We start from the raw sequence: 18218 nt of genomic DNA, 5'->3' as shown, positions 1-18218 counted from the left end.
AGTCTTCCTCGATTCCGAGGGACTGCCTATGATGATGATGATCTTAATGGTTTGGAGTAGAGCCCCGAGATCTGCTGTGCTCCCGTAAAGCAGAATAATACGCTTTACCAGTGGTGCTGAGGGCTTGTGTATAAGTCATGGGATAGCCATAGAAACATAGAAACTAGGTGCAGGAGCAGGCCATTCGGCCCTTCGAGCCTGCACCACCATTCAATAAGATCATGGCTGATCATTCACCTCCGTACCCCTTTCCTGCTTTCTCTCCATACCCCTTGATCCCTTTAGCCGTAAGGACCATATCTAACTCCCTCTTGAATATATCCAATGAACTGGCATCAACAACTCTCTGCGGCAGGGAATTCCACAGGTTCACAACTCTCTGGGTGAAGAAGTTTCTCCTCATCTCGGTCCTAAATGGCTTATCCCTTATCCTTAGACTGTGACCCCTGGTTCTGGACTTCCCCAACATCGGGAACATTCTTCCCGCATCTAACCTGTCTAAACCCGTCAGAATTTTATATGTTTCTATGAGATCCCCTCTCATCATATATTCAAAAGGGAGTTAGATGAAGTCCTTACTACTCGGGGGATCAAGGGTTATGGTGAGAAAGCAGGAATGGGGTACTGAAGTTTCATGTTCAGCCATGAACTCATTGAATGGCGGTGCAGGCTAGAAGGGCCGAATGGCCTACTCCTGCATCTGTTTTCTATCCTTCTAAACTCCAAGAAAGAAAAATAAAGACCTGGATTTATATAGTGCCCTTCACGCCCATTAAGTACTTTTTTTGGAGTGTCGTCACTGTTGTAATGCAGGAACAAGTGTTTTGGAGAATCCGGGAGAGTTGGTACAACGGGGGAAGGAAGTATGAAGGCAGAGTGTGTGACCGTGGGAATCCGGGAGGGTTGGGAAGTCTGGCTAAGAGGGTGTGAAGGCAGAGTGCAGGTCCGGGCGAGGGGGTAGGGGGGAGGGAGAGGGGGGAGGGTTGGCAACCCTGGGGAAAGACGGTCTGAAAGCAGAGAGCGTGTCCGGGAGGGTCTGAAGGCAGGAGGGAAAGTGTGTGCGTGTAAGTGTGTGTCCGGGAGAATCCGGGAGGGTTGGCAAGCCTTGAGCCCATCACCGGAGGAGGGGGGGGGGGAGGAGGAGGAGCTAGCGGCGGGTTGGTTGGAGCCGAGCCTGGGGTGAAGGGTCACCGTTGCCATGTCACCGCCTGCGCGTTGCGAGGTGCGCGCTGGACGGGCCGCGAGCGGAGCGCGGACGCGGAAGGGGCAAACAGCGAGCGGCGGGGCGGCGAGGCCCGGGGCTTTCCGTGTGTGTGTGTGTGTGAGAGAGAGTGAGACCGAGTCGACTTGTGAAGTGTCCCGGTGCCGGCTTCTTGTGGCCCCGGCCGGGGTCGGCTGAGGAATGGATCGCAAGCGGCTGGAGACGGCGGGTTCGGGCTCGGCGGCCACCAGCCCCCAGCAGCTCGACGACTCCGAGCTGGCGCTGGCGGGGATCAACATGCTGCTCAACAACGGCTTCAGGGAGTCGGACCAGCTCTTCAAGAAATACAGGTGAGTGAGTGAGTGAGGCGGGCCGGCCACGCTGAGGCGGCTCGGGGAGCGCTCGGCTCAACTTCGGGAACGCTCGGCCGCACTTCGGCCACACTCGGGAACGTTCGGCCACACTCGGGAACGCTCGGCCGCACTTCGGCCGCACTCGGGAACGCTCGGCCGCACTTCGGCCGCATTCGGGAACGCTCGGCCGCACTTCGGCCACACTCGGGAACGCTCGGCCGCACTTCGGCCACACTCGGGAACGCTCGGCCGCACTTCGGCCACACTCGGGAACGCTCGGCCGCACTCGGGAACGCTCGGCCGCACTTCGGATCCAGCCGGAACCATTCGGCCGGCTGCACTCGGCTCATGTCCATCAGCTCCACCTGCATCCATCATTTCTGGTGCTTTCTGCTGCCCTCAGCACCTGCACTCATCTCGTTTCTCTCCTTTTTGTGTAAAGACTGATTTCTCCCTCCCCACAAAAGTCACTTTACAACCGCCTCCCCCAGCACAGGAAAAGGCCATTCAGCCCATCGTGCCTGTCGGCTCTTTAAAAGAGCTTTCCAGTCAGTCTCACTCCCTCTGCTCTTCCCCACAACCCTGCAATTTTGTTCCATTTCAAGTATTTAATATCAAACATTTTTTGGGGGCGCAGCAATGGTGAATCATACTTTTTTTGTGCAATAAATAATGCTGCAAATAAGATGAAGTTCATTCGCTCTTTTCATTGTTTCTCATCTTTTTACTCTCGAACCCCATCATAATCCCTTCCGAGTGCTAGATTTCAATTTGTTCAGAGAATCTTCCAGCACCGAAGGATGACATTCGGCCCATAGTCCCACTCCCCCTGCTCTTTCCCCACAGCCTGCAAATTTATCTTTTTCAGGTATTCCAGTCCCTTTGAAAGTTACTGTTGAATCTGCTTCCACCGCTCTTTCAGGCAGTGTGTTCCAGATCATACCAACTCGCACGATTAAAATAAATTCTCAATGCGAGTGACCTTAGATCCCTGTTCGGGAGCGCTCGCCTGCACTCCTGCTACTAGAAACAGTTTTTCCTTATTTACTCTGATTATCAAAGTCTTTCATCATTTTGAATACCTCTATTAAGTCTTCCCTTAACCTTCTCTGCTCTAAGGAGAACAACCCCAGCTTCTCCAGTCTCTCCACGTAACTGAAGTCCCTCATTCCTGGTACCATTCTCATAAATCTGCTCTCCTGTGCATGAAATGCAAAAGGATAGTATGCAGGTACAGCAAGTGATCAGGAAGGCCAATGGTATCTTGGTCTTTATTGCAAAGGGGATGGAGTATAAAAGCAGGGAAGTCTTGTTACAGCTATATAAGGTATGCTCATGCAGTTTTGGTTTCCATATTTACAAAAGGATATACTTGCTTTGGAGGCAGTTCAGAGAAGGTTCACTAGGTTGATTCCGGGGATGAGGGGGTTGACTTATGAGGAAAGGTTGAGTAGGTTGGGCCTCTACTCATTGGAATTCAGAAGAATGAGAGGTGATCTTGTCGAAACGTATAAGATTATGAGGGGGCTTGACAAGGTGGATGCAAAGAGGATGTTTCCACTGATGGGGGAGACTAGAACTAGAGGACATGATCTTAGAATAAGGGGCCGCCCATTTAAAACTGAGATGAGGAGAAATTTCTTCTCTGAGGGTTGTGAATCTGTGGAATTTGCTGCCTCAGAGAGCTGTGGAAGCTGGGTCATTGAATAAATTTAAGACAGAAATAGACAATTTCTTAAACGATAAGGGAATAAGGGGTTATGGGGAGCAGGCAGGGAAGTGGAGCTGAGCCCATGATCAGATCAGCCACGATCGTATTAAATGGCGGAGCAGGCTCGAGGGGCCGTATGGCCGACTCCTGCTCCTATTTCTTATGTTCTTATGTTCTAACCCCTCAAAGCCCTTGACATCCTTTCTAAAGTGCGTTGACCAGCTCTTGGACTCAATACTCCAGCTAAAGCCCCTCTTCCTTATTTATTGTGTTGAAAGAAAGATGGTTTCGTTAATACTATTCAATTCATTGCAAAAACTCCCAGTGTTTTAAAATGCAAACTGATGAAGGAAGCTTCTGACTTGTCTGATTATGACAGGCTATTTTAATTAATGGGTGGGAAAATTAGTTGCCATCAGTTTGTGGTATTGTAGTGGTAAATTTTACAGGCCACCTGCATAACAAAGAAAGAACAGGTTCCAGCTTGTGTTGACATTTGGTTAAATATTTGAAGTAGCATTTTTGATTGCCACTGTTCTGCAAATAAGCTACTTGAAGCTGTACATATTAAACAGCTTCTTGCATGTTGTGGAAGCAGAATTTTCTAAGATGCATAACAAGTTGAGGATGATTCACCTTGTTTTCGATCGTGCACTGTAGAGAGGATAATTTTAAACCATCCTTGGATTGAGATTTTAAGATTAAATCAGATTTTAAAGATTCATTGACGTGTTTAAACAACACCCTTGAGTTTAAATAAATGCTGTCTGAAACTAAAGTTTTTCATTTCATCTAGTCATGTTGGAGACGTGCCTCTGCTTGCAGAATCTTTTAATTTGGAGACTAATTGTGTGAAATGGCCCTCCTTCCAATCATTCAGTCAGTGTGTTGCACTGCTTCTGCTCTAGTTATTTGATAAGCCTTTGACTTTAAGGGTGATCATGATTTTCAGAGTACAGAAAAAAACAAAGTTAAGCAGAACACACACCTCTCAATGGAAGATTCTGACCGCGTTCAGAAATGCTTAGTCACTAAAAATGAATGAATTAGTTATAGCGATTGCATTTGGTGTTTGTAAATCCAGTAACTAAATGTATATTTTTCGACCATGGCAGCCTTGTGGCCCCTTTTCTCCTCTTCCCGATTGAGCAGTCCAGCATGTGTACTGGTTGAAGTATGCACTGCAGCAATATGGAAATGCAGAAATGTGGTAGTGGGTCGCATTGCATTTAGAAGGCAGAGGAGGGCTATAATATATTTTGGATGATGTAATCACCAGCCAGTCACAAGGCAGGAATAATGTCAGGTGCTTTGTAAAATACCTCCATTGACAACAAGCGCAGAGAACTAGTCAGATTGACACGAGTTCTTTATCGGCGACTTGTGTATTAATGAACCCTACATGTCGTAATATTTAATAATTGTGCTTGGCACAATTATAGAATTTATTACCTGTATTTATGTGTTACATATTTCCAGATTTATTTGTTATTTCTGTTATTTATCAATGCCTTTATCTTAAGTCTGTGAAAGTGAAAGGTTTTGAAAGTGAAGGGTTTTTAAACTGAGGACCTTGGACCCAAGAGATCTGGGAGATGGGCAGAAATCTCATTATACATCACTAATTTGGGTATTTTCTGTATTTGATTGGCTAGCATGTTAATTCTGTTGCTGTACATACATTTTTGTAAATCTTGAATTAAAGCGTTGCTTTCCTTTTGGGTAATTGCTACTTCTCAAAATTAGGACAGCAATTTATGTCAATATTTGCAGCGACTTCCCCCCCAAACAGGATAACGTTTGGCAACTGTTGATCTAACACCCGTCCTCCACGCCCACAGCTTCTCCTGTCATCTCTGCATATCCAGATAATATTCATACAATCATAGAAATTTACACCATGGAAGGAGGCCATTTTGGCCCATTGTTTCTGTGCCGGCCGACCAAGAGCTATCCAGCCTAATCCCACTTTCCAGTTCTTGGTCCGTAACTCTGTAGGTTAAGGCATTTCAAGTTCGCATCGAAGTACTTTTAAAATGTGATGAGGGTTTCTGCCTCTACCACCCTTTCAGGCAGTGAGTTCCAGACCTTCTGGGTGAAAAAAATGTCCCCTCAAACCTCCTACTGATGACTTTAAATCTATGCCCCCTGGTTGTTGACCCTCTGCTGAGGGAAATAGGTCCTTCCTATCCACTCTATCTAGGCCCCTCATAATTTTATACATCTCAATGAGGTCTCCCCTCAGTCTCCTCTGTTCTAAAGAAAACAACCCCAGCCTATCCAATCTTTCCTCAGCTAAAATTCTCCAGTCCAGGCAACATTCTGGTAAATCTCCTCTGTACCCTCTCTCGTTCAATCACCTCTTTCCTGTAATGCGGTGACCAGAACTGCAGTACTCTAGCTGTGGCCTAACCAGGGTTTTATACAGTTCAAGTATGCCATTTGGCTCCTCGAGCCTGCTCTGGCATTCAATAAGATCATGGCTGATCTGATCATGGACTCAGCTCCACTTCCCTGCCTGCTCCCCATAACCCTTTACTCTCTTATTGCTCATATTACCTTGCACTTCTCCGGATTGAATTCCATTTGCCACTGTTCTACCAAAAAGTAGTCCTATGTTTGTAAACTGTTGTGTCACCTGAAATCTTAGCGTTTCTTGAACACGTAAGCACTGTTTCTTGCCACAAACACACCTCCTGAATGATCTTCAGTTTGAGGACTTTCCTATCTCCTACACCCAATGCCCTCTTGTGTGTTTCGCTCACTTGTCTGCGCCCTCACTGGTCGTTGTAGGTTCAAGCCTAGCCCCAGAGTTTGGGCGAATAATTTAGGCTGATATGCCAATGTTAGATTGAGTTACATCGAGTGTCTTTTCTTCTTAGGTAGTCTCTCGGGGTGTACAGTCCAGAAACAGGCCATTTGGCCCAACTGCTCCATGCCGATGTTTACGCTCCACACGAGCCTCCTCCCACCTTACTTCATCTCACCCCATCATCATTTCTTTCTATTGCATTTTCCCTCATGTACTTATCTGGTTTTGCCTGAAATCTATCTATGCTATTTGCCTCAACCAGTCCATGTGGCAGCAAGTTCATATTCTCACCACTCTGGGTAAAGAATAGGGTTGTTAGAGATGCTTCCTTCAAAGGAGACATCAAACAAAGGCCCCCAACCAAAGGAACATAGGAACCGGGAGTAGACCATTTATCCCTTCTCGCCAGTTAGATCACGGCTGATCTGTATCTCAATTCCATTTACCCGCCTTGGTTCTGTATCCCTTAACAGCCTTACGGAACCGAAAGCAAAATACTGCGGATGCTGGAAATCTGAAATTAAAAACACAAAATGCTGGAAATACTCAGCAGGTCAGGCAACGTCTGTGGAGAGAGAGAAACAGAGTTTCAAGGTGATGACCCTTCGTCCATCTCAGTTTTGAGATTTTGAATTGACCCATGGCCTCAACAGCATTTTGGGGGAGAGAGTTCCAGATTCTCAGCACCCTTTGTATGAAGAAGTGCTTCCTGACATCATCCCTGAACGGCCTGGCTCTAATTTTAAGGTTGTTCTGGATTCCCCCCACCAGAGGGAATGGTTTCTCTCTCTCTACCCTATCAACTTCTTTAAATCATCTTAAACACCTCGATCAGATCACCTCTTAATCTTCTGTACTCCAGGGAACACTAGCCTAGTCTATGCAACCTGTCCTCATATAATGAAACCCTTTTAGCCTCAGTATCATTCTGGTGAATCTGCGCTTCACCCCCTCCAAGGCCAATATATCCTTCCTTAGTTACTCCAGATGGGGTCTATCCAGAGCTTTATATAATTGTAGTGTAACTTCCATCCCTTGTTTTCTAGCCCCCTTGAGATAAAGGCTAACATCCCATTAACCATTTTTATTATTTTTTGTACCTTTCACTAGCTTTTAATGATTTTTGTATTAATATTGAAAAAACAATCCACTAACTGGGCACTTCACAGGAGCATTATCAAACAAAATTTGACATCGAGCCACATATGAAGATATTAGGACAGGTGAACCAAAGCTTGGTCGAAGTTTTAGATTTTAAGAAGCATCTTAAAGGAGGAGAGAGAGGCGGAGAGGTTTAGGGAAGAAATTCCAGAGCTTAGGGCCCAGGCAGCTGAAGGCACGGCCACCAATGGTGGAGTGATTAAAATCGGGGATGGTGGGTGAATGGGATTTGGTGTGAGTTAGAACACGGGCAACAGATAAAATCTGGGGATGTGCAAGAAGCCAGGATTACAGGAGCGCAGAGATCTCTGAGGGTCGGAGGGCTGGAAGAGGTTGCAGAGATATGGAGGGGTGTAGGGCTGGAGGAGGTTACAGAGATGGGGAGGGTTGTGGGGCTGGAGGAGGTTAGAGATGGGGAGGGTTGTGGGGCTGGAGGAGGTTAGAGATGGGGAGGGTTGTGGGGCTGGAGGAGGTTAGAGATGGGGAGGGTTGTGGGGCTGGAGGAGGTTACAGAGATAGGGAGGGTTGTGGGGCTGGAGGAGGTTGCAGAGATAGGGAGGGGTGAGGCCTTGGAGGGATTTAAAATTGAGGCGTTTCTTCCAGGTTGGGTATACTGTAGCCCAGCTCGCTGCAGAATAAAAGCCTTGTACTTTGCCCCAATCTTTCAGCATCATGTCTGCTCCAGTGTTACACTTCCCCATTTCCCAGCGTGATGTTAATTGGTGGCATTTTGATGCGGTTGTTGCGTCCACGAGAAACCAGGTTGAAAGGCCAATCTCATTTCGAAAAGATTCTTGGGTGACAGAGAGGAGAAATGTTGCACAATTATCCTGGATTGAATTTGATCTCTAGTCCCGTTTGTAATATCCACCATTTTACATCGGAGAAACTGTCCCAAAAAGGTGTGTTATTGTGAAGACACTTCTAGATGCAAAATCACAGTTTTTTTTAAAAGTCTGAATAAACCAAACTGGAACTAGCCACTGCTAGCTACTAAGCAGGATCCTGTCAAAGTAACAGATGAGAAGGAGAGCTATTAAGCAAAAGTTGAAGTGTTCTACTTTAATGTGGCACTTGAAGCCTCTTCAGAGCAGTTGAGAGCTGCTGTGAAAGTGGATTGCGATGCTGCATGGTGAAGCTGACCCATCAGGCGATTAACTGGAATCATGTTGGTCTGCAAGCATGTACAATTCCACAAAAATAATTGTGCATCAATTTGGCTAAAGTTATGATCAGAAGGAGGCCACTGGACTAGTACGAATAACGGCTCTTGCTCGCCAACAAATCAGTGGGGTCTGGAAAAATATTATTATACAGTCATATACTGTGACTCCGTGAGTAGCACTCTTTCCGCTGAGTCAGAAGGTCGTGGGTTCAAGTCCCACTTCAGGGACTTGAGCACAAAAATCTAGGCTGACACTCCAGTGCAGTGCTGAGGGAGTGCTGCACAGTCGGAGGTGCCGTCTTTTTGGATGAGCCGTCTGCTCTCTGGGTGGATGTAAAAGATCCTGTGGCACTATTCGAGGAAGAGCAGGGGAGTTCTCCCTGATATCCTGGCCTAATATTTATCCCTCAATCAACATCACTAAAACAGATTATCTGGTCATCATCACATTGTTGTTTGTGGGAGCTTGCTGTGCACAAATTAGCTGCCACGTTTCCCACATTACAACACTTTTTTTTTGCCCCCCCCCTCCTTGCATCTCGAACCGGTGGGATATAAGTCTCTGCCTGCTGGCTGTTAAATTAGTTTGGACAATTTCAGTCCAGTTCATAGTGGGCCGAGGCTTCAGCACAAAACGGCCCCCAATTTGGTACTAATTTGGCGATGTCAATCAGACAGGTCTGAGGATGGTTGCTGTTGGAAACTGAAAAAAAAAGTCACATGGATCCAATAAGAAGTTACTCTTCTGAAGTTGAGCAGAAGCAAGTTGAATAAAATAGGGGGAAGCTTTACTCTGAACCTAGCTGTGCTATACCTGACCAGGGAGTGTTTGATGCTGACATCAGATGCTTGAAATGCAAAATTGTTCATTGCTTAGCTTGATGAGTACGAAATAAACCGTAGATTCTTGTGTTCCACAGTCTTGTCTCTGTATGCTGACATTATAACATGAACATACGAAACTGTTTTATATTAACATTGCACGAGAAGTTGTGCAGCTGTTTCTCTGTCCAAACAACTACTTTGTTCTTCAAAATCACCCCAAGAAAACAGACACATTGAAGTGTCTCCCCAATCATCCTGCCAAGATCCCCGATCACAAGATAATTACAGCTGAGGTGGGCTGTTCGGCCCATCTTAATTCATCCAGCCAGCCAGGCAGACTCTAAAGTTTCCCCCACGATTGCCTCATCCAATTGTTTTACTCTACACAATTACTTCCTGGTATCCGTCCTACATTTAAAAAATTTGAACTGGATTTCCCATGTCGTAACCTTCCAATTTAACTTAAAGTAATAATAACATAAGATCATAAGAATTAGGAGCAGGAGTAAGCCTTACGGCCCCTCGAGCCTGCTCCACCATTCACTAAGATCATGACTGATCTGATCTTGACCTGAACTTTATTTTCCTGCCTGTTCCCCATAACCCTTGACTCCCCTATAGTTCAAGAATCTGTCTATCTCCGCCTTGCTTATATTCAATGACTCACCTTCCACAGCTCTCTTGGGTAGAGAATTCCAAAGATTCATGACCTTCCCTGAGAGAAGAAATGCCTCCTAATCTCCGTCTTAAATGGGTGACCTCTTATTCTGAAACTATGCCCCTAGTTCTTGATTCCCCCAGGAGGGGAAACATCCTCTCAGCAACTACCCTGGTCCCTTCATCCAAGCCATTAATATAGATTTTAAATAGTTGAGGCCCCAGCACTGATCACCTGTGGCACCCCACTAGTTACAGTTTGCCAACCTGAAAATAACCCATTTATCCCGACTCTCTCTTTTCTGTTAGTTAGCCAATCTTCTATCCATGCTAATATATTACCCCCACCACCATGAGTTCTTATCTTGTGTCGTAACCTTTTATGTGGCAACTTATCAAATGCCTTTTGGAAATCCAAATACACTACATCTACTGGGTTTCCCTTTATTCACCCTGCTCGTTACATCCTCACAGAACTCTAATAAATTTGTCAAACACGATTTCCCTTTCATAAAACCATGTTGACTCTGCTTAATTGTATTATCCAGCCTAATCCCATTTTCCAGCTCTTGGTCTGTCGTCCTATAGGTTACGGCACATCCAAGTGCACATTCAAGCATTTTTTAAATGTGATGAGGCTTTCTACCTCTACCACCCTGCTTGATTGTATTGTGATTTTCTAAATGTCTCACTACTACTTCTTTAATAATGGATTCCAGTATTTTCCCAATGACAGATGTTAGGCTAACTGGCCTATAGTTTGCTGCTTTCTGTCTCCCTCCTTTTTTGAATAATCCAATTTTATTTTACTATTCCATTAACGAACATGTAGGTTTCTATAATATTATCCCATTAGGCACCTCCTTTCTAGGTTGAAGAGCCCAAGTTTCTCCAGTTTTTTTTCCTCCAGCCCCATAAATTTCCTCCCCCCCCGCCCCTCTTCCCCGAGATCTCTGTACACCTCTAATTCTGGCCTCTTGAGCATTCCCTAATAATAATCGCTCCAACATTGGCGGCCGTGCCTTCAGCTGCCTGGGCCCTAGGCTCTGGGATTCCCTCCCTAAACCTCTCTGCCTCTACCTCTCTTTCCTCCTTTAAGACGCTCCTTAAACCTACCTCTTTGACCTGCCCTAATTTCTCCTTGTGTTGCTCGGTGTCAAATTTTGTTTTATAATGCTCCTATGAAGCGCCTGTGGACGTTTCACTACATTAGAGGCGCTATATAAATACAAGTTATTCTTAACTCGGACCTGTAACACACGGGATTAGTCTTGTGGCTGTTCACAGCACTGTCCCCAGTGCCTTCATATCTTTGTGTCTCGGCAGCCAGTATTGAATGTGCAGTCGGACCAGAGCTCTGTGCAACTTGCTCTGAGTTGTATCCTCATATTTTGGCTGTATAATTCACTGCTGTATTGCTTTGCATTGGTTGGACATATTGAGCATTGCGTCTAAGAAACTTGGGTCACGCCATTCATAGTGTGTAAGTGTGTCACCCATTTTACTTCCTATGTACATTGCTCAATGCTTGTCTGCATTAAGTTTCATCTGCCATTGTTCTGCTCTCAAATATTTTTTCCAACTCATCTGCGCATCGTCCTCTGATTCCATTGCCTCCTATTTTGCTACATCTGCACATGATCAAAATACATTCAGGTTTGAAATCCAAGCATTGATGTAAATTATAAATAAAAGTGGTCCCAACACTGATCCTTGATGCACTCCACTCCATACGTCTCCCCCACCTTGACATAACTCTTAACCAGTGCCCTTTGTTTCCTACCCTTCAGCCAATTATTGATTTGCAAGATTTAACCTGAATCCGCACAGCTTTGAACATTTTCAAATGGCTGGAAGTCGATGTAAAAGAGTAGGAGTAAATGGGGACTTTTCAGAATGGCAGGCAGTGACTAGTGGGGTACCGCAAGGTTCTGTGCTGGGGCCCCAGCTGTTTACATTGTACATTAATGATTTAGACGAGGGGATTAAATGTAGTATCTCCAAATTTGCGGATGACACTAAGTTGGGTGGCAGTGTGAGCTGCGAGGAGGATGCTATGAGGCTGCAGAGCGACTTGGATAGGTTAGGTGAGTGGGCAAATGCATGGCAGATGAAGTATAATGTGGATAAATGTGAGGTTATCCACTTTGGTGGTAAAAACAGAGAGACAGACTATTATCTGAATGGTGACAGATTAGGAAAAGGGGAGGTGCAATGAGACTTGGGTGTCATGGTACATCAGTCATTGAAGGTTGGCATGCAGGTACAGCAGGCGGTTAAGAAAGCAAATGGCATGTTGGCCTTCATAGCGAGGGGATTTGAGTACAGGGGCAGGGAGGTGTTGCTACAATTGTACAGGGCCTTGGTGAGGCCACACCTGGAGTATTGTGTACAGTTTTGGTCTCCTAACCTGCGGAAGGACATTCTTGCTATTGAGGGAGTGCAGCGAAGGTTCACCAGACTGATTCCCGGGATGGCGGGACTGACCTATCAAGAAAGACTGGATCAACTGGGCTTGTATTCACTGGAGTTCAGAAGAATGAGAGGGGACCTCATAGAAACGTTTAAAATTCTGACGGGGTTAGACAAGTTAGATGCAGGAAGAATGTTCCCAATGTTGGGGAAATCCAGAACCAGGGGACACAGTCTAAGGATAAGGGGGAAGCCATTTAGGACCGAGATGAGGAGGAATTTCTTCACCCAGAGAGTGGTGAACCTGTGGAATTCTCTACCACAGAAAGTAGTTGAGGCCAATTCACTAAATATATTCAAAAAGGAGTTAGATGAAGTCCTTACTACTAGGGGAATCAAGGGGTATGGTGAGAAAGCAGGAATGGGGTACTGAAGTTGCATGTTCAGCCATGAACTCATTGAATGGCGGTGCAGGCTAGAAGGGCCGAATGGCCTACTCCTGCACCTAGATTCTATGTTTCTATGTCTATGTTTCTACACCACATTGTAAGACGTTCCACAGTCTACTGGGGTTGTCATTTCTTCAAAGAAATCGAGAAGGTTGTGGAGAGAGAATTTTGCCCATTATAAAGTTGGAAACTGTTAGCAGCTTGTGGACTATACTGTCTCGGTTTAATTAACCATCATACTCAGCTGATTTCAGTTTTGGGTTATTAAGAACACAGTTGTTTACAGAACTGGAGTCATTTTGACTCTGGAATTTAAAACTCCAGATCTCTTGGTGCAGAAAAAGATTCAAAATATGCGTTTGGAATGGTGACAGCCATGGCTCAGTGGGCAGCACATTCACCTGAGGGGGATGGGAACCTATGCAGGGAGGCAGAGGGAAATAAAAGGGAGACAGAGGCAAACGATAGAAAGGAGAATAGTAAAAGTGGAGGGTAGAGAATCCCAAGGCAAAAAACAAAAAGGGCCACATTACAGCAAAATTCTAAAGGGACAAGGTGTGTTAAAAAGACAAGCCTGAAGGCTCTGTGTCTTAATGCAAGGAGTATCCGTAATAAGGTGGATGAATTAACTGTGCAAATAGATGTTAACAGATAAGATGTGATTGGGATTACAGAGACGTGGCTCCAGGATGATCAGGGCTGGGAACTCAACATCCAAGGGGATTCAACATTCAGGAAGGATAGAATAAAAGGAAAAGGAGCTGGGGTAGCATTGCTGGTTAAAGAGGAGATTAATGCAATAGTTAGGAAGCTTGGATGATGTGGAATCTATATGGGTAGAGCTGCAGAACACCAAAGGGCAAAAGACGTTAGTGGGAGTTGTGTACAGACCTCCAAACAGTAGTAGTGATGTTGGGGAGGGCATCAACAGGAAATTAGGGGTGCATGCAAAAAAGGTGCAGCAGTTATCAAGGGTGACTTGAATATGCATATAGATTGGGCTAACCAAACTGGAAGCAATACAGTGGAGGAGGATTTCCTGGCGTGCATAAAGAATGGTTTTCTAGACCAATATGTCGAGGAACCAACTAGGGGGGAGGCCATCTTAGACTGGGTGTTGTGTAATGAGAGAGGATTAATTAGCAATCTTGTTGTGCGAGGCCCTTTGGGGAAGAGTGACCATAATATTTACATTAGGATGGAGAATGAAACAGTTAATTCAGAGACCATGGTCCAGAACTTAAAGAAGGGTAACATTGAAGGTATGAGGCGTGAATTGGCTAGGATAGATTGGCGAATGATACTGAAGGGGTTGACAGTGGATGGGCAATGGCAGACATTTAGAGACCGCATGGATGAACTACAACAATTGTACATCCCTATGTGGCGTAAAAATAAAAAAGGGAAGGTGGCTCAACCGTGGCTATCAAGGGAAAACAGGGTAAGTATTAAAGCCAAGGAAGAGGCATACAAATTGGTCAGAAATAGCAGCGAACCCGGGGACTGAGAGAAATTTAGAACTCAGCAGAGGAGGACAAAGGGTTTGATTAGGGCAGGGAAAATGGAGTACGAGGGGAAGCTTGCAGGGAACATTAAGACGGACTGCAAAAGCTTCTATAGATATGTAAAGAGAAAAAGGTTAGTCAAGACAACTGTTGGTCCCCTGCTGACAGAATCAGGGGTAGTCATAATAGGGAACAAAGAAATGGCAGACCAATTGAACAAGTACTTTGGTTCGGTATTTACTAAGAAGGACACAAACAACATTCCAGATATAAAAGGGGTCAGAGGGTCTAGTAAGAAGGAGGAACTGAGGGAAATTAGTCGGGAAATTGTGTTGGGAAAATTGATGGGATTGAAGGCCAATAAATCCCCAGGGCCTGATGGTCTGCATCCCAGAGTACTTAAGGAGGTGGCCTTGGAAATAGCGGAAGCATTGACAGTCATTTTCCAACATTCCATAGACTCTGGATCAGTTCCTATGGAGTGGAGGGTAGCCAATGTAACCCCACTTTTTAAAAAAGGAGGGAGAGAGAAAACAGGGGATTATAGACCGGTCAGCCTGACATCGGTAGTGGGTAAAATGATGGAATCAATTATTAAGGATGTCAAAGCAGCGCATTTAGAAAGAGATGACATGATCGGTCCAAGTCAGCATGGATTTGTGAAAGGGAAATCATGCTTGACAAATCTTCTGGAATTTTTTGAGGATGTTTCCAGTAGAGTGGACAAGGGAGAACCAGTTGATGTGGTGTATTTGAACTTTCAGAAGGCTTTTGACAAGGTCCCACACAAGAGATTAATGTGCAAAGTTAAAGCACATGGGACTGGGAATGTTAATACGGATTCTTTTCCCTCAATCTGGTTCAGCGAATTCACTGAGTCGAACACCGTAGCCGCTTATAACAAAGCAGACTTTATTAATTGTTTCACCGGCCGGGACTTATCAGAATGAAGGAATGCTCTCCCTATAGAGTGCACCCACTCCCTACGGACAAGTCCTGTTACAATGTAGGTGCGCAACGGTTATACATTTTCAGTACATGATACAATTTGAGTGACATTCAGTTCAGCTTATCCCCTTATGATCCCTCCTTCCCTTTGTCCACTCGTGAGCCGACATCTGGCCCTCCTGGACCAATTAGGTATGGGCTGCAGTTATGTGTTGCAGCAATTGTTTTACACAAAGAGCCTTTCAGAGTCTTTCTCACCCTTTTTATTGTTTCAAGTTTACTGGTGTGACTTAGCAAGACCTTGAGCCAGTCTGTTATTTGTGCCAATGTTGTAACATTTGCAGTCTGACATTCTTAAGGCTATTCTTCCATGAATCCTTTGTTCAATTTCACTGTCTCTATACATTTTCCCACATTCTCAACTTCAGTGTCTCTATACATTTTCCCACATTCTCAACTTCAATGTCTCTATACATTTTCCCACACTCTCAGGGGTAGTGTACTGACGTGGATTGAGACACGAAGCAAAGAGTAGGAGTAAATGGGTACTTTTCAGAATGGCAGGCAGTGACTAGTGGGGTACCGCAAGGTTCTGTGCTGGGGCCCCAGCTGTTTACATTGTACATTAATGATTTAGACAAGGGGATTAAATGTAGTATCTCCAAATTTGCGGATGACACTAAGTTGGGTGGTAGTGTGAGCAGCGAGGAGGATGCTATGAGGCTGCAGAGTGACTTGGATAGGTTAGGTGAGTGGGCAAATGCATGGCAGATGAAGTATAATGTGGATAAATGTGAGGTTATCCACTTTGGTGGTAAAAACAGAGAGAGAGACTATTATCTGAATGGTGACAGATTAGGAAAAGGGGAGATGCAACAAGACCTGGGTGTCATGGTACATCAGTCATTGAAGGTTGGCATGCAGGTACAGCAGGCAGTCAAGAAAGCAAATGGCATGTTGGCCTTCATAGCGAGGGTATTTGAGTACAGGGACAGGGAGGTGTTAGTACAGTTGTAGAGGGCCTTGTTGAGGCCACACCTGGAGTATTATGTACAGTTTTGGTCTCTTAACTTGAGGAATGATATTGCTATTGAGGGAGTGCAGCGAAGGTTCACCAGACTGATTCCCGGGATGGCGGGACTGACATATCAAGAAAGACTGGATCAACTGGGCTTGTATTCACTGGAGATCAGAAGAATGAGAGGGGATCTCATAGAAACGTTTAAAATTCTGATGGGTTTAGACAGGTTAGATGCAGGAAGAATGTTCCCAATGTTGGGGAAGTCACAGTCTAAGGATAAGGGGTTGTTGATACGGATTCTTTTTCCCTCAATCTGGTTCAGCGAATACACTGAGTCGAACACCGTAGCCGCTTATAACAAAGCAGACTTTATTAATTGTTTCACCGGCCGGGACTTATCAGAACAAACGAACGCTCTCCCTCAGAGTGCGCTCACTTCCCTCAGACAAGCCCCGTTACAATGTAGGGGCGCAACGGTTATACACTTTTGGTACGTAATACAATTGAGGGACATTCAGTTCACCCTATCCTTTTGTGATCCCTCCTTTCCTTTATCCACTCATGAGTCGACACCTGGCCTTCCTTGCTCAATTAGATTCAGGCAAGTGGTTATGTGTAATAGCAACTGTTTTTGCACAAAGAGCTTTTCACCCATTGCTACAATTTTACTGGCGTGACTAGTAACCAAGACCTTGAGCAAGTCTGCTATTTGTGCCAATGTTGTAACATTTGCAGTCTGACATTCTTTTGGTTATTCTTCCATGATTCCTTTGTTCACTTCACTGTCTCTATTGCTATACATTTTCGCACATTCTCAGGGTAAGCCATTTAGGACAGTGGTGAACCTGTGGACCTCTCTACCACAGAAAGTTGTTGAGGCCAATTCACTAAATATATTCAAAAAGGAGTTAGACGTAGTCCTTTCTACGAGGGGGATCAAGGGGTATGGCGAGAAAGCAGGAATGGGGTACTGAAGTTGCATGTTCAGCCATGAACTCATTGAATGGCGGTGCAGGCTCAAAGGGCCGAATGGCCTACTCCTGCACCTATTTTCTATGTTTCTATGAGTCAGAAGGTTGTGGGTCCGGATCCAAGTCCCACAAAAATCTAGGCTGACCCTCCAGTGCAGTACTAAGGGAGTGCTGTACAGTCGGAGGTGCTGTCTTTTGGATGAGACGTTAAACTGAGGCCCCCTCTACTCTCTCAGGTGGATGTAAAAGAGCCCACGGCCATTATTTTGAGGAAAAGCAGGTGAATTCTCCCCGGTGTCCTGGCCAATATTTATTCCTCAATCAACATAACAAAAACAGATTTTCTGGTTATTATCACATTGCTGTTTGTGGGAGCTTACTGTGTGTAATTGGGTGCCGTGTTTCCTACATTACTAGTGACTACACTTCAAAAATTGTCTGTAAAGTGCTTTGGGACGTCCTGTGGTTGTGAAAGGTGCTATAGAAATGCAAGTCATTTTGGTGTACTTTCCTCAAAGGCAGCCTTTCCTTTAGTCCGTTCCATTATATGAATGGAATTGTGACGTTAAAATCTTTGTCCATATCTTTGAGGAAGAAGAAGACGTTGTTTATTGTGCACTGGAAATTACATTTTTACCAGGGGTTTTCAATCGTAATTTATGGTCAATATTCAGCAATCACTTCTGTAGATTGTACTGCATGACATTACGTACTCCAGTACTTAAATGTTTACTTTGTCATGATTCAACAATCAATTTTTAATACTATCAAAATCAGAACGTTGAGTTCTTAGGCAGACCCTGGAGTTGAGGATGACTTGCTTCCACACTAAAATGAGTTCTCAGGTGACTGATGAGACCTGATGCGCAATCTAGCCTGTCACAGGTGGGGCAAATGGCAGTTGGAGGGATGGGAGGGTGGGGTGCTTGATTTGTCGTATGCTCTTTCTGCTGTTTGTACTTGGCTTCGGCGTGCTCCCGGCGAAGAGACTCGGAAGTGTTCGGCACCTTCTCGGATGCTTTCCTTC

The 18218-nt window shown here is 45.1% G+C and overlaps 1 protein-coding gene across 1 annotated transcript in view; it reads left to right on the top strand.

Annotated features, from left to right (window-relative positions):
* Positions 1–1240: 1240 nt before the first annotated feature.
* ttc39c (tetratricopeptide repeat domain 39C) overlaps positions 1241–18218 on the top strand; it is a 140211-nt gene continuing 123233 nt past the window's right edge. The window contains exon 1 of the mRNA XM_070896814.1: positions 1241–1551. Coding sequence (XP_070752915.1) covers positions 1403–1551 — 149 coding nt within the window. The 5' untranslated portion in view covers positions 1241–1402. The remainder of the gene's footprint in view (positions 1552–18218) is intronic.

Source organism: Pristiophorus japonicus, chromosome 1, assembly GCF_044704955.1.
Source record: "Pristiophorus japonicus isolate sPriJap1 chromosome 1, sPriJap1.hap1, whole genome shotgun sequence".
NCBI classification, from domain to species: Eukaryota; Metazoa; Chordata; class Chondrichthyes; family Pristiophoridae; genus Pristiophorus; species Pristiophorus japonicus.
The sequence above is the reverse complement of the archived record's forward strand: the minus strand, read 5'-3'. Positions and strand labels throughout refer to the sequence as shown.